This window comes from Hyalella azteca, unplaced genomic scaffold (assembly GCF_000764305.2).
Source record: "Hyalella azteca isolate HAZT.00-mixed unplaced genomic scaffold, Hazt_2.0.2 contig15271, whole genome shotgun sequence".
Lineage (NCBI taxonomy): Eukaryota > Metazoa > Arthropoda > Malacostraca > Amphipoda > Hyalellidae > Hyalella > Hyalella azteca.
Window position 1 is genome coordinate 234,134 of NW_025945128.1, and position 15,673 is coordinate 249,806.

The window sequence follows — 15,673 nt, forward strand, 5'->3', positions numbered from 1 at the left end:
TTCAATAAATCCCTAACCAGTAATTTTTGTTATGCTACATCATGTGTCCAGAACGTTGGCGTATTGCAAAACACAAAAAAAGGCACTTGAAAGATGTCTTGCATCAGATTGCCCGGCATGGGCTTAGCCCATATACATGCTCATAAAAGGTCACGTTGTGCAGCTCTATTCGATGAGATCTCTGCGTTAAATCAATTAGAATCCATCGCGGTATTGGAGTCGATTAATGCAGTTAGAAAGAGCAGAGGCAGACGGAAGGCGTACATATGGAAGGAAGGGAGAAAGGACTTCACTCAAAGATTTACATATAGAGTGCTTCAGGCCTGCCGTACGCTCGTTAATGCGCCTTACGCTGGCATGCCGCACTTGCTATTGCTCATAGCAATGCGCGCCGTGGCGCTTTGGAACGAGGCCCTGATTTAAATATTCATAGTTTAGGCTTCGGCTTCAATCGAACGATCGGAAAGTTCTCATGTATGTTTATTAGCAATGATCAGCGAGGGCAGAATGAGCAGCTGTGATGAGCGCACCCTACAATGCGGTTCGCTTTAATTGCTGCCATTATTATAAATGAATGATGCGTTATGAAGCCACTCCTTATAATTAAGTGCGACGTTTTTAACGAAATCCAAGGCACCTTCACCCGATATTTACTGCTACGTTATGAATACGCCATTAATCGGTCAATGATTCCACTGCCTGACGAAATATTAGGCTCTCAATATTTGATAAACTGACGAATTTAATAATGAATCCAATATTTGTTGATTGGCATTCTGTTCAACACAAACTTCCCTATTATTCTATTTGGCTAAATACACTCGTTTATTCGAACAAATATATTTCAAGTTACCATCCTAATTTCTAGAATTTAATTGTAAGAAAAATTTAGCTCTCTGCTTCGCACAATTCCCACAAAAGACTGTCATCCACTATCGTCCAATACTAGTTTGAAGAAGGGTTTGGACTTTGCCCAAAATGACTGGATAATCACTTGATGCGGTGATTTTTCGCCACAACAATAGAAGCATTTACAATAATAAATAATTGTCATTGTCCATTCCTGTCTATGTTTCCATTTTATCTAATCAATTGTTTTTGTATGTCTTTGTCTCTTTGAATTGACAAACATGTTGCAGCAGGGTAAAACTAAGCAATCTTCACACTTGTACTGACATTCTGGCGCCCTTCATTCATTAGCTATGTATGCATGGCTACATCTACACAAAGTAAAATATACTTATTATATCATATGATTATTATATCATGTGAAAAAATTTGATAAGAGGAACTTGAGTAGATCACTGGTTAGTTACTTAGTTAATGGTAATAGTTGCTGTTGTTACCTGATTGCATTACGGGTGAAGAACACGGGACAGCTCTTGCCTGTCGTCATTTGTGAGCAACAAGTGCTTCCTTGTATCGCTGGGAGGCGACAGGCGCGTTGCAGCGTTTGCTGTAGTGAGCGGATAAAGAAATGTGGCTCATGACTGCTTATATTGCCCCACGCCTGGCATTCGCACCGGGAGAGAGGTGCGTTAATACGCGTCTGGATATGCAACAATTGCCTTGAAGCGACGAGTTATAGCTACCTCGAGATCTGTGCTCACCATATGCTTATTTCAGCTAACTGGAACTGTGTGTTGAACTGTGAAGAATGTATTTTGGTCAAGGAAGACCACTTGAAGCTTAACGCGAACAACGTTGCATACTGGACATAACTATTCCTACTCTAATATCATTAGTATTTTTACATGCTAGTTGCTATTCCTGCAGCACTCAATCATAATTGATTTGATTCTAGTTATTACAAAAATTTGAGCGTTTAAAATTTTCATCTATTTTTTTGTCAAATTTTGTCTTTTTTATCGAAGAGCAACGCTTGTATGCTATAAACTATTAAAGTATCAATTTCATCCAACAAATGAAGAAAATTAACGATTCTGGCAAGGACTTCCTCACTTCTGGGATTAATATTAAGAAGCAATGAAGAAGCTCATGTACGCGACAATAGAGATCGTCTCCGAATGACACGCAATCAGAAATCGGGAAGGTAGAGGTAATAGTTCTGCCTGCAACAAATTACTGCTTTTGTCGGGGTCCACTGAGTCTCTCATTTGGGTCTACAATCGATCAAGACGGGTGTCTCAAACTTGAGTGTCTCAAGCTGAAGTTGTCCCATAAGGACGGAGACAATCTGAGGTCTAGCTGCCCTCAGCTGCCGGCTGTCTCAAGATTATTGCTAAATTTATAGGTTAACCTGAGGAGCCATCAATGTTCCTGGCTGACTTTGCATGGACGACAGCGTTTGGAGCAGTTGCGCGGCTCCCTCGCTGCTGGCGCTGATCCCCCAAGCGTGTAATGGACAACTTCGAACGTTTCCAGGGCGCGTTTCCCCTCTGATGATCTATCAGAACTTCTAACTGCTGCAACTTTTCTTCGGGTGCCTCATTCATTACGGAGACAAGTTGTCCTGGCTGCCGTACCTGGTGGCTGCCAAAGCCGCACCATCGCTTTATTGTGGCTTGCAAGACTTGGATTAGCTTGCTCGAGGCGCTAAGGGTATAGGGTCTCTATGGACTGCAGGTGTGTCTATAATAAAAGCACCAAGTGTTTCTATAATAAAGGCACCAAGTGTGTTAAAACAAAAGACACCAAGTGTGTCTATAATAAAGAAACCGAGTCACTTTCTTTCGGGATTGTGTGTTGATAATTCAGAGGTGTGTCACCGTCAATTTGATGACCAGGGGCCATACTTTCAAAACTCGCTTAGTGAACGCTCTTTTTTCTTGTCTATGATTGGTGGATTTTGCTTGAAAGGCCGTCAATGATTGGCTGATTAACTTACGATCTCTTAACTTTTTTGAAAGTTAAGAGATCGCAAGTAGCACTTAGTGCTACTTGCGGCTAAAGTGATAAATGTTCAAATAAACGGATATATTTTAAATTAGGAATATGATAAAAACTCTGCACAGGCGTTCAAAACAATCTTTTCTTCCAGAAATTTACGAAGGAACTTTGTTTTTTGCTGATATTTCATTCGATCGAAAAACATCGAGGTAAAAAATAGTATCGTGGAACATAGTTTAACTTAAACAATTCCTCACTTTCATCAATTATCTCTTGCTCATGAATATCTAAGTTTCAAAATATTTCAGTGTACGTGATTTATTTATATTATCTTTGCCATTAAGAAATAAGGAAGCCTCGTAGGCTGGGTTGTATACGAACTATAGAGCAGCGGCCAGTCTGGTGTCGCAGGTGTGGCTATAATGAGTATTGGGCGTCCCCTTAATTGCTGATGTTCTCGACACGACTTGCAAGATGGCCTTCTTGGATGGCGAGACTTAATTATTTGTATTTAATGCCTTTAAATTTAAAGCCGGCAAAGTTCGTTAGATATTCGGATTTATTAGGAGAGTTGCTTCAGTTCTTTGTATATTCATGTCGGGAATTAGTAAAGTAATCCATTTCTTATCGGCTGAAATTAACAGGAATGGTTGGCAATTTTAATGGTGAAATCATTCAGGCTCGGTAAATATTTCCCGTAATTTTCTTAATTGGTACCTCCCTTGTATACGAGCTTAAAGTGTTCTTCCTTGTAGATATTGCTGTAAACTAAAATGTCTACAAGCTGTCTACAAAATGTCTAATTGCTATAAACTAAAATTTTGCCGCTCACGTTCATAAATCAGTGATTTAATCTTTGTTTGTTGAGTCCATAAGGTCTTCATAAGCAAATGGAATAGAGAAAATCGTAGTATATGTCTTCAGCAACTTTTTTGTGTATATTGGAATACAAGTTGTTTAAAAATGTCCAATGAACAGTTGCTATAGAATGATTCTTGCACTTCCTCACTCCTTAACCAAGCCTTGAAAAACCTCCAATCTCATTACAACAAATTGAAGCCCGAATTTTTGCACTCCTCGGGAGGCTCTTCAGTGGTATTCATTTTGGAAAAAGTTCCGTGCCTCTTTTCCAGACCGGACCCACTAAAAAAAACTGGAGGAAAATGAAGCGAGAATCCTGCGGCAAAAGTCATGCACTGGCGGCACATTTTTAATTCTGTATAAATAAAGATGCTGCTCCAAAGAGTGGACTGTCACTGCAAAGAATTTGAACTCAATCCCCAGTGAATCTGGAAGAAACTATGATATTTATTTATCTCAAATCGATAAGTTTCTATTTTCTCGAAGACATGGATGAAGATAAACCTCAACGACAGAAAATCTGTCATCGATAAATCGGAATTCTTGTTTGAGCCTCAATAACTGACAAGGAATTATCGTATTGAAAAACTTCATCTCCTGGTGAATCCGAATATTTTGTTAGAGTTTACACATAAATAAATGAAAAAAGCGACAAATAATCTGAGAAATCATCACAACAGAATAAAAGTGGAATAATTATTGTGCGGCAAAAATTATGATTGAATTCTTCGATCTGTAGCCAATGCGGTTTATCATATGATTATTATATCATGTGGAAAAATCAGCTACGATCACTCGTCTTCCTTCTCTGACTAACCTCATTTGACACGTTTAAAGAGAGCTGCCAAGTGCAAACTTAGATATTAAATACAAGAACGAATGATACCTTCTACAACTTGGTGACTGAATTCGTGTCGGTATGAATTCTCTTGAAATATCATCTGGTTTGAAAATTCAAAATATGAGGGGAAATCGTGATTAAGATACTCTTAATAATTTTTTTTTTTTTGCTATCGTGTTGCGTGAAGCCCAAGCGGGGCGTGCAGATCAGGATGCAGTTTTAAAGCTACTGACATTTTGGTTCTTTGACTGTCTGACGTGAACGTCATTAATTAAGTTTGACCTTATCAAGATTCTGCTGGTAAATGCCAGGCTGTTTGTTGTTCTCCATCTTCAGGAAATTGGGCGGTCTTTTGCCTAGCATATTAGTTTTATTATCCCGACGAATTAGTATTACATCATGATATATTTGACGCTTCATTAGCGAACTTCTCATTTACTTCATCATTACTTCTCTTTTGAGATGCATTACTTTATAAACGATGCTATGTAAAAAATAATACTTAGCTCATTTGAACAATCGTGAAACTTGAAATAATTATTAATTCATCTGAGCTTTTGATTTGACTCCTCAAAATTTGCATATGTTTAACTTATAATAATTATTAAGACTCGTCAGGCTCATGTGAATAAAATAATAATTATTCACAGCGTAAATAAGTTACAAAACTTTTCTTCTCTCTCGAATGAACAAGCTTCTGATGTATTATTTGTTAGTTTGATATAATATTTAGAGTAATTTCAGCACCATGAGTCTTGTGGCTTGAAGCAACGCAAGTCAACGGTGACGGCTTTCAACATTTTTCCCGCTAAAGCTTCAGAAGATAGAAGTTCATTATGCACGACCACTCTCATTTCCTCATTGTTTATGGATGACGTCGTCCAAATATTCTGATCCTCTTAATCTTATGAATTTCAAATGCTAATCCATGAAACAGAGGAACGAAGACCTATGTGGTAGCTTGGGCTCTCGGCTGACTCTTTCTTGGGACCTTTTGTGATGCATGGATCATGGAACGCACGGAAGAAGGCGGCTTTTCTTTCATTTATGCTTAACGAGCTTTCTTTGTTCCAAGGATGATTCTAAGCAAAATAAAACAGCTCAATGTCACAAACCCGACGAAAAACTGGCTTAATATTTATGGAGAAATATTTTCTCATGCTTCATAAGAGTTGGATACATCATGAGTTTGCAGTATTTTGCTCGGTTACCAAATGCTTATGAAACTTTTAAAATTATCCAGCTGTTTCGAAATGTTATAATCTCTCGTATATCTTAATAATTTGTACTTTTTCTAGACATTTTCCTATATTTAAATCAATGCGTAAGTGCATATTTTGTCTTAATTCAATTCTTGTGGCGTCTCCAGAAATTTCCGGTACCATCTTCTTGAAATTTCCGGTGAACTGCTGCTTCTTTGGTCATGAAGAACAAATACTTGCAGTTCAAATTTATATTTTTACATTTTCTATTTCAAAGTTAAAGCTTTCAAATAAAATTACTTGGTAGTTTTCGTACATACAAAATGTCTTTACCATTCGAAGACATTATACATTTTTCCAAATACATTATCCCTACATACATCCTTCACTCTTCCAATATACCATGTTTCGTCTGTGTTTAGTAATATGGGGTAAATAATTTTAAATTATTATTTTGTTATGGACTTCTAAAAACCAGATCGTTTGAATCGTATTTTTCCAAAAAGCCTATGATTTGGTAATTTGTACTCTATACCTTATCTTTTATTCTTGAAAATATTTCAATACATCACATTTGTAATCGTGCGTGTTTTGAGTAAAAGTTTCTGAAGTTTCCTCTTCGAGGTCCATTTTCCTGTGGGAAGCTGAAGGTTTTTCTTTGAAGGGAAATTGCGGACGTCTTTCTTGAGACGCTCGAGGGTCTCCATCATAATCCAAGTTTGAGGATGAGGCGATGTTGTCCCTTGTATTGCTGCTCAAATGGGCCTCAACTGCAGAACTTTTGCCGCTTCCTTCTGCGCTCTGACGCCCATTGATGAAATAGAGACAACGAATCTCGACCGCATCTGCTGCGAGCAGCAACTAACTCACGTCTAGTATGTAGCTGACAAAACTTTTTACTTTATTTGCCTCAGTATTACACGCACCCTATTATTCAATTTATCTATCTTTGTGTCGGCAAAATCATTTTTGCGAGCAAATGGTCGCTGTGTTCGCAACAATTCTTTTTCAACATGAAATTATCTATCATTATGAAATCTTTGGTATTCTTTTACAACTAAGATTGATTGTAAATTCTTATGTTCTAAGACACGAATAATGATCAACTTAGGTGATCATAATCCTCTAGAGCAAAGTAACGAACTTTTCATCCCTACTTGCCGCCCCGCGATTAAAGTCTTCGACGAGTGCCGCCTGAGTTGCAGCTAATCTGATTCAAGACATTTAATCAATAAGGCTCCCTCCAGTTAATCTGATACAGTTGTTAATCAGACTAACAAGATTCCGAAGCCTCTCGATCGTCTTCAAACGCAGGCCAGAGGCCGGGATCTGCGTCAAGAACAGAAGACTGCGGTGAGACTTCGGCGCGTGCCACCCTCGTCTTCAGACGCAAGTCAGCCCCAGTGGCGGGGCGACGTAGAAAAGTTATTAAAATCTGAAAAATTTGTCATCTTTTCCGGCCTTCAAAATATGAGGACTCTCACATTCTATGACATTTTTGCCCCCAATCAAATTTTTAACTAAGATTTCAGTACGGAGTAAAATAATGTCCATAATCTAATCGCATTGCCCAACCTAGTATATTGGAAACCTTTGATTGAGCAGATGGAGGTATTTTTTTAAGGCATTAAAACAAACCTTGTATCGTTTCTATTCTTTATATATCAAATATTTTCGTTAATTTTTAATTTTCGTTTGCAACTAAAAATAGTGTTAAGCTTCTCATAACCGTGCTAATCTGCTGCACCTTACACTTTAATAACGGCAGTACGACCGATGGTCACGGAATTACTTAGCAAGGTTACCCTGCGTCTACGAAGCTTCTATTCCTACTCTCTAATTCCAGTTACATGCAAACTATAGTCTAGAAAAAATGTAGATTTTACATTCTTTACCAGATATTCTCAATTAAGTTAATCCTTAATGAGGGAGGCTGTTTTACGTTACGTATAGTCGGTATAGAGCAGTTCCGACTTGCGTACCACGGTATATTAGAAAAATATTAGTGTTTACATCAGAGCAGCTTCAGTGAAATAACATCAGTGAGTGTCACTAAAGTATCAAACATTAATATTGCTGTAACTATTCAAGACAAACATTTTTACCAAGGAATAGGAGGACCTTAATTTTCAATATTATATATTTTGACCCATTTTAAATATTTTTGTTGGGTAAATATTTATAATTCAATTTCATTTTATATGAAATTTCATTCATATGGCTTGATTTTATAATATTATTAATACTCCTTTACTTTTTGTTCATATTATTATAAAATTATCATTCGTAACATACGTATTATTTTTCAGCAATCAAGAGAAAAACTACTGGGCCTGTTATTCTTGCTCTAAGTCGGACACGTTGCAGCTTGTCCCGCTTTATGACTTCGCTTCTATCGAAAACAACAGCTTCCCTCATTATTCCGCGAATTTGAACGCACTGACTGGATGCAAGTGTAAACCATGCATAAAAATAAAACAACTTTTCCGATGCATTGATGACAGCATTTGATCACGTACGGTCGTAATCCGTGACCGTTGAAGCTTCGCTAGTTATAAAAGATAGGCGTTTCATTAAAAAAAAGCGTTGCGTCGGGTCATAAAGCGCGGCAAAGAACAGCCGACGGCTAATATCGCACCGCCGCCGCATTTGCCTAATGAAACGACCCTTCCGTAATCTCAGGTTGCTGCTTGTGGGGCACTTACACAAACTTGACTTCAAGGAAGCTTTCAATAAATTACGAACTTATCGTTCGTGTTACAGCATCCCAAGAGAGCGATAAACTGCTCGTATATCATCGTCACATTTATGGGTAATCGTTTACTATCGAGATACTTCTGGTCTACGGGGAATATAAAATCGTTAATAAGCTCACGGTCAAACACATCATTAGTTAGAAAATAACTTCACCTTGCAGGACAGTCAGTCTCACGAGGCCACTTTGTTTCATTAGCTCGCCAGCTGAGGCCAGTTTATTTAATGTTTCAGGCAATCATCAATCATTGCTGGAGCTCTGTAATTTGCTTAATTCAGGCACCACGAGAGACGTGATCCAATGCCTTCCTGTGAACTGATCAATCACAAGCCTCAGTATTAAAATGTTTCTAAATTGAGAGTGTTTATTAGTATATGATTATCTGAAGTATAGACCTAATTCTAGTTAATATAATGACGAAGGTAATTTGCCATTTCAACAACCTCCGTAAAAAAACTGGTATGCCAGTTATTATTTTCAGACGCGCATACTAAGAGCAGACCGAATTAAGTTCTAATAAAGTTATTATCTTACACATTCTGTGAAGCAGGTAACTTATTTTAACTCAGATTAGCTCACGTTTTATAAGATCATGGATAGGCTAAATAACTAACTAAATCAAAATAATTTCTAGCACTTGTGATTGCTTCATTTGCAGTGGAATAGATACTCGTATAATATAATATAAAGATACTCGTATAATATCATGAATTTCTAATGGATTATTGCTCTGGACGATGGCTAATTGGATGGTCATTGAAAAATATCATGTTTTTCCGTTCAGCAAAAGGCGTTCAAATAAAATATTTTATGTCAATAATGTAGGATGCGAGTTTAATAATAGAATATGCGGAGAGTGACTCTGATTAACGTGAATTACATATCCATATTTAAATTTATTTTCAACTCTGATGGTGGAAGTTTTATTTCCTGATTGAAACGCAATCACAAATAAATTAAAACAAAATTCCTGACTTCTTCATGTATATATATATTTATATAACCCTCGAACGTTAATCCTGCCATCAGGGGACTTAGACTCTTCCCACCGCGGTCCCCGCACGCCCGTGGACGGGGCAGGCGAGGAAGAGCGTGGGGACTTCACAGGAGGCAGCGACACGTCCCAGTTTACAAACCCTAGCCTCCTGCCTCCCGACTACTACCCTCCTGCATACTCCAGCAGCTCTGGGGACCACTACGAACACCGCAGAGCGGCGGGCACTCGGCGCGTTCCTCCGTCCGTGTCGTCGTCCGATAACAACTCGGACACGACCTACGCCGAGAGCGCAGACATCAACTCCAGCCTGCGCGCCCGCATGCACGCTATCGACAACGGTCAGTCACGTTTGGTCCTTTACGTTAGGCTTAAGTCCTTTACGTTAGGTCCTTGAGTCCTTTACGTTAGGTAATTAAGTCCTTTACGTTAGGTCCTTAGATCCTTAGGTCCGTTACGTTAGCTCCTTAATTAAGTACTTATCCTTAGGTCGATAGGTCCTCTAGGTTAGGTTTTCAGGTTCTTTACGTTATATCATCAAGTCCTTTACCTTAGGCTCCCACAAATCGCGCAATTCCAGTCAGTGCAGCTTGCAGTCGAGTGAGAATATGGTATGTTAAATCTCAATGTCAGATATATTCGGCCCAAAGTCGCCCAACATTCCATGTATATTACCTGTTGTTGTAAAATGTTTGTAGTTAAAGAAAGACGTTGCGGCTCCCACGCAGTGTAGTAGGCAGATCATACGAATAGAATACTGGTAATTTCTTTAAACTTTAATACCAGGTATCCTCATCGTAATCATCGAGCGATTTAAACAGCTGCTATATTATGCCTTCAATCTAGAACTTCGTGTAGTTTTTTCCACGAAATGAAAAATCTTTTACGTTTGCGTAAAGATTTAAGCCTAGTAATCTTTGCTATGAGCTTCAAAACCCGTGCTGAAAAGTAAATTTTTATCGGCCTACTGCGCTGTACGCTAAACTTGCTGAAACTTTTTATTTGATGGCGGAGTGATCGCTCATGGCAACCATTCACTTGCAATTATACTTGAAATTGATGAATGCGCGATACCACCAGGAAGAATCCTGATATCTAACGTAATGAAAACAAAATACATTTACCGCGAGGTAGAGCCGAGCCACTCAATAGAGAAATGAAGCCTTACATTTTATTAGCAAAGAATAAATAATTTCACATAATATAATATTTGAGAAATTATGGCAATGAACGAATTATCCCAATATTTGCACGAGGAGCAAGGCATAATTTGATGACGGTGGTATATGAGATATAGGTAATGAAACTGGCACATCTAAGCCTAAGGGGAAGCTAAATAAATGAAGTACACAACAACACAAGCATGAGAACATGAAGCATGAAGCAATAAAGCATGAGGTAACTCAAAGCCCAAAAAGCTGATAAAGTGAAGTAAATCGAAACGTATATATACTGAGTTAATTAAATGAATTGAAGGTCGATGTATTGACACCATGAGGTCCAGTGTAATTCTAGGCGCGGATTAAAGTGAGGTAAAATAAATCATGATATTTTGAGACCATGAAATAGAGCTAAGCCTGAAAAGCCGAGACCATGAGATCAGGCTGGATACTGAAGAAATTGAAGCAGAAAAAGTATCTGAATATTGAGACAACAACTTGAAGCGAAACCCAAAGCAATGAGACACTGATATAGAGTGAGACCAGGAGGTAAATTGAAGCCTAAAGCAGTAAGGCCAATAGGTTATGTGAAGCCTTAAACCGTGAGACCATCTGATAGATTGTAGCCTGAAGCAGTGAGACCGCAAGGCAGAGTGAAGCCCTAAGTATGAGACCACGAAGCAAAGTGTAGTCTGAAAGTCTTAATATGTACAAAGTACGTAAGGCGAAGTAAGAAATATAGATCGGGTTTGTGTTCGCTTGGAAGGAGAGCAGCAAAGGCGTATGAGCAGCGATGTGACGGGGCATAAAGTACGCCTTTGTACTTAGCAAAGGCGCCGCGGCTGGCAAGGAGCGTAAGGCGCTCCGGGTAGCGATAAGTCCAAACAATTTGTGAGCGCCGGAAATTTGATTACAAATTTATGACAAAATTCTGCGCCGCACACAAGCTCGTCGTCGGCGATGAGATCACAATGGAAATATCTCTTTGAATCTAGAAAATTTTATGGGCTCAACGGTCTGAAACTGCATTGCACACGAGTGACAATATTTCCTCAACAATTTGTGCGGTTCAAGTCGATTTTAAATTATTAAAATGGCCTTGGTAACTTGAACACTTCATGTGGATAGAAGTAAACAAGCAGAAATTCATTTTAAGAAATAAAGAAACAGCTTCGCCTCTTCCACCTTCTTGTTGTATAGTAGGCATTCAGCAATTTTCACTCTAATGAACAACTTTGAAGTAAAAGTTTTATTACTCTCTTCATTTTTACCTGGAGAAGTCTCATAAGTTTCTCGATCTTGCCTGCATTTAAAGTTTGATAGTGTGGTGCAATTATTTTCCATTACAAATTGAGAATCTTTTTGCGCCTTCAAATCTCACTTAGCAAAGGCATGAGCTCACCGGGGAAAATTCTGGTCGAGAATTTCATGCCATGTCCAATCTTTTATTAAACGCGTCAGTTCCAGTGCTGGTCATGTGGTGCATGAATGCTTCCTTGTATTTTTTAATTCCACAGGTTTTGATGTATCTAAAACCAAATGAATTACTAAAAATCTTTCTGATCGGCTTCGTTAAATGTTAGAAGTATTTTCCTGAGAAGGATTGATTCGGAAAATTTATTTAATATATAACAGCTAAATTAGCAACACTTTTTATTTCTAGGTCAATTTATTACCAAACGAGGCATGAAAAAACATTAATTTATTGGGGTTTGAGCGTACAAACTGACCGACCGATACGTATGCGTCTAAAGAGCGATCAATGAAGTCGCAGAGTGCTCATGGCAACCGTGTAAAACGTCAATAAAATGCTCGCTCCACAGTTTATTTCTGTGTAAAAAATTACATTCATTACCACATGATGGTTGGGTCTATCCGACATGAAATATACATATTTTTCCTATGAATGTTGAAAGCATTTCTCAGGTACTATAAAAATATGTCGTCCAAATTCATAAAACCTCTACCAAATTAGTCTATCGTATGAAACAAATTTGTTCACGTGAAAATCACAGGCAAGTTATTTATCCTCGTAAAAAATCCTCGAGTAAAGGAAATTACGCTTTGACTTCTGCTCCTAAAACGAGTAAAATTTACGAGAGTAGTTTCCCTCTTCTAGTTTTTGGTAATTTAATTCGCTTTGATAACTGGTGCCTCGCGCCTGAATCCTCGTGCGAATTTACCAAAAACTTTTATTTGAGCATTCAGCGTCTCGCTAACTCTAAACGAGCTTGAACCCTCTAAAGAATTCCAGTTACTGAGATAATTCAGTGGCCAAACACCTGATTGAAGTGCAGGACAAAAAGTGCGTGAAAACAAGTCGAAGGTAAATTCGGCGCAGCGAGACGAAAAGAATGTTGAAATCTAGGAATTGGAAAGCCAATGTGGAAGAAAATATATTACAGGACAGTGCCTCGGGCCCAGCAACTCGGTCTCAGCCCGCCTCAGCAGTTCTTTACGATTTTGTTTACTTGCCAGACCAATGCGGGAATTCTTTGTTTTGCTTCTTGAGTGGTGAAATAGAGCAAAAATCTAGAGTTGAAAAATGCCGCCCGTGTTGCCGTCATTATGCTCTTCTAGTGCTACCGCTGCGGCTGCTACAATGTTTTGGTAAAGCAGGACTGAAGAGTTTACGTTTAATAAGAACAATCATAGATGATCTGAACGAACTTGTAAGCTGAAAAGTTAATATAACGCTGCAACTCGTGCAAGATAAAAATGCATTTGCTTATAATTGTAAGGTGTACTTCTGTCGAAACAATTTACACTCAGTGGATGACAATATATTACATGTAAAAACTTATTATAAACATTATGTGCCACGCTGTTACAACTTTTTTAGCAACCACTATTTTATTCGACATTAACCAGCACCTAACCTCTCAACTATATAGTGTTGAACTTTTTCACTAGGTTATATGATTTGCGATGATAGAATGGTGATTAGCGTCCAACTGATAAGCTTTAATGATTGACCGCGACTTGAAACTTTGTTGTGGAAACGCATCATATATAAGCCAAATTGTGAAATATTTTATGTGTATGAAATAAATGTTCTTTATACACAGAATTACCACAAAAATCCAGATTTGCCGTTGAATTATGAGGGGCATGCATCTAACTAAACCATTAGATAATTCGGACCGGAGTAAGATCACTAGTTGCTGACATGCAGAAGTTTCAGATGAAGTTTAATGTTAAAAAATACAACTCGGTACTCACTGCAGTGAGTGACAGAGAACGCATTTTCTCGTCGACGAAAACTTGAGGTCACGGACGGACGGACAGACAGACGGACAGACAGACAGACAGACAGACAGACGGACATGGCGAGCACAATAGTGCATTTTTTCCTTACATGAGAAAATGCGCTAAAAAGCGAATCAACCTCAATGAACCATGGAAGAAGAGTTCAATAGGCAATGAAATTTAAATGTTTCTTCATAAAACTACTCGATATTTCTTCTGCAAACTGTATGCTTTCGAGCTATCTACTATTTCGAGTTTTTAACGTTAATTCTAATGCCAACTAATTATGGATCTGAATCTGAAGCGCACCGTAACCCTATGCGTTGTTGCATTGCCCTTATTCTTTTTTATGCGTGTGTACTGCAGCTTCACATTTTTTGAGTTCACTTTTTATACTATTGCGAAGAGAAAATAAAATATTATAAATAAATTAATAATTGAATAAATAAAAAATAATATAAGATAAAATAAATATAAAACACTTAATACGTTTTAAAATTCTTTTTAGCGCATTTTCTCATGTATGGAAAAAATGCACTATTGTGCTCGCCATGTCCGTGTGTCTGTCTGTCTGTCCGTCCGCCCTTCCTTCTGTCCGTCCGTCCGTCCGTCCGTCTGTCTGTCCGTCCGTGTCTTCACGTTTTCGTCGACGAGAAAATGCGCTCTCTGTCACTCACTGCAGTGAGTACTGCGTTATATTCTTTGAAGCATTGTCAAGAATTAAGCCTAAATGAAGCAGTTTCCCGGTCAGATTTAGCAGTGACACCGCCAGACCCTGCGCCGCCTGAGGTGCCACCACGAGGTCCTTCTCATCACCACCCGCTACTGACCGCCCAGCGCAGAGCTGCTCAACAGGCCGCCGCTGCTGCTGCTGCAGGTCTGAACACATTCATTATATGGCTTGATTATATAGAAGTGTATTCTCTGCATAATATGGCTAAATTTTATGGACTTTTTCACTACTGAAGTTTAGCGCAAGTACTCTATTCGATTTCTTTGCTTTTTGCAGTAATTTATTTACGCCTGCAGTCAAAGTTTCGTAGTTTATTGTCCAATACCAATTTATCGTAAATATGTACTGCGAATAAAATACTACAGTAGAAAGATAGAGCAATTATCGTCGTTCTGTCTTGGAATGCTCAAGTTATCGATTCCTTCGTAAATATGGTGATTTAATAGCTATGATCTTGTCTACATTAAATTTGTATTGGGGTGATGTTCTAAAAAAATAAAAAGGGAAGTTAATATACTGGTTACTGACACCTTGACTGGAATTTGCCGCGCAGGTGGAGCGACGATGCTGGCCGGAATGGTGAACATGAATGGCGGATCCAACGGCCAACCATCGCCTCAATACCTTGACAACCCCGACGACAACTACCAGCAACCCACCAACACAGTCTTCCTCTCACACGGTTAGTTAATGTTCTGAGGCCATACTTTCAAAATTCGCTAAGTTAACGTAAGTACTTACGCTCTATTTTCTTGTCTGTGATTGGTGGATTTTGCTTGAAAGGCGGTCAATGATTGGCTGATGAACTTACGATCTCTTAACTTTTTTTGAAAGTATGGGCCCAGCACTGGTGGCATTTATTGCTTAGAATTATATGTTTTGAGCTGTATATACTAAGTCTTGAGTCACCATCAAGTACTTTCGTGTTCTCTGGCAGCAGTGCTTCTCCTGGCGTGCAGCACGATGAGCGTGTGAATTGTTCATTTTTTTATTAATTCGTTTCAAGATATCTGGAAAAAAATTGTGTA

At 38.5% G+C, this 15,673-nt stretch overlaps 1 protein-coding gene across 1 annotated transcript in view; it reads left to right on the forward strand.

Annotated features, from left to right (window-relative positions):
* The window catches only part of LOC125179126, a 70,544-nt gene extending 55,212 nt beyond the window's left edge, over positions 1 to 15,332 (forward strand). Inside the window, exons 3-5 of the mRNA XM_047884355.1 lie at positions 9,539 to 9,844; positions 14,664 to 14,789; positions 15,199 to 15,332. Coding sequence (XP_047740311.1) covers positions 9,539 to 9,844; positions 14,664 to 14,789; positions 15,199 to 15,332 — 566 coding nt within the window. The remainder of the gene's footprint in view (positions 1 to 9,538; positions 9,845 to 14,663; positions 14,790 to 15,198) is intronic.
* The last annotated feature ends 341 nt before the right edge of the window (positions 15,333 to 15,673 follow it).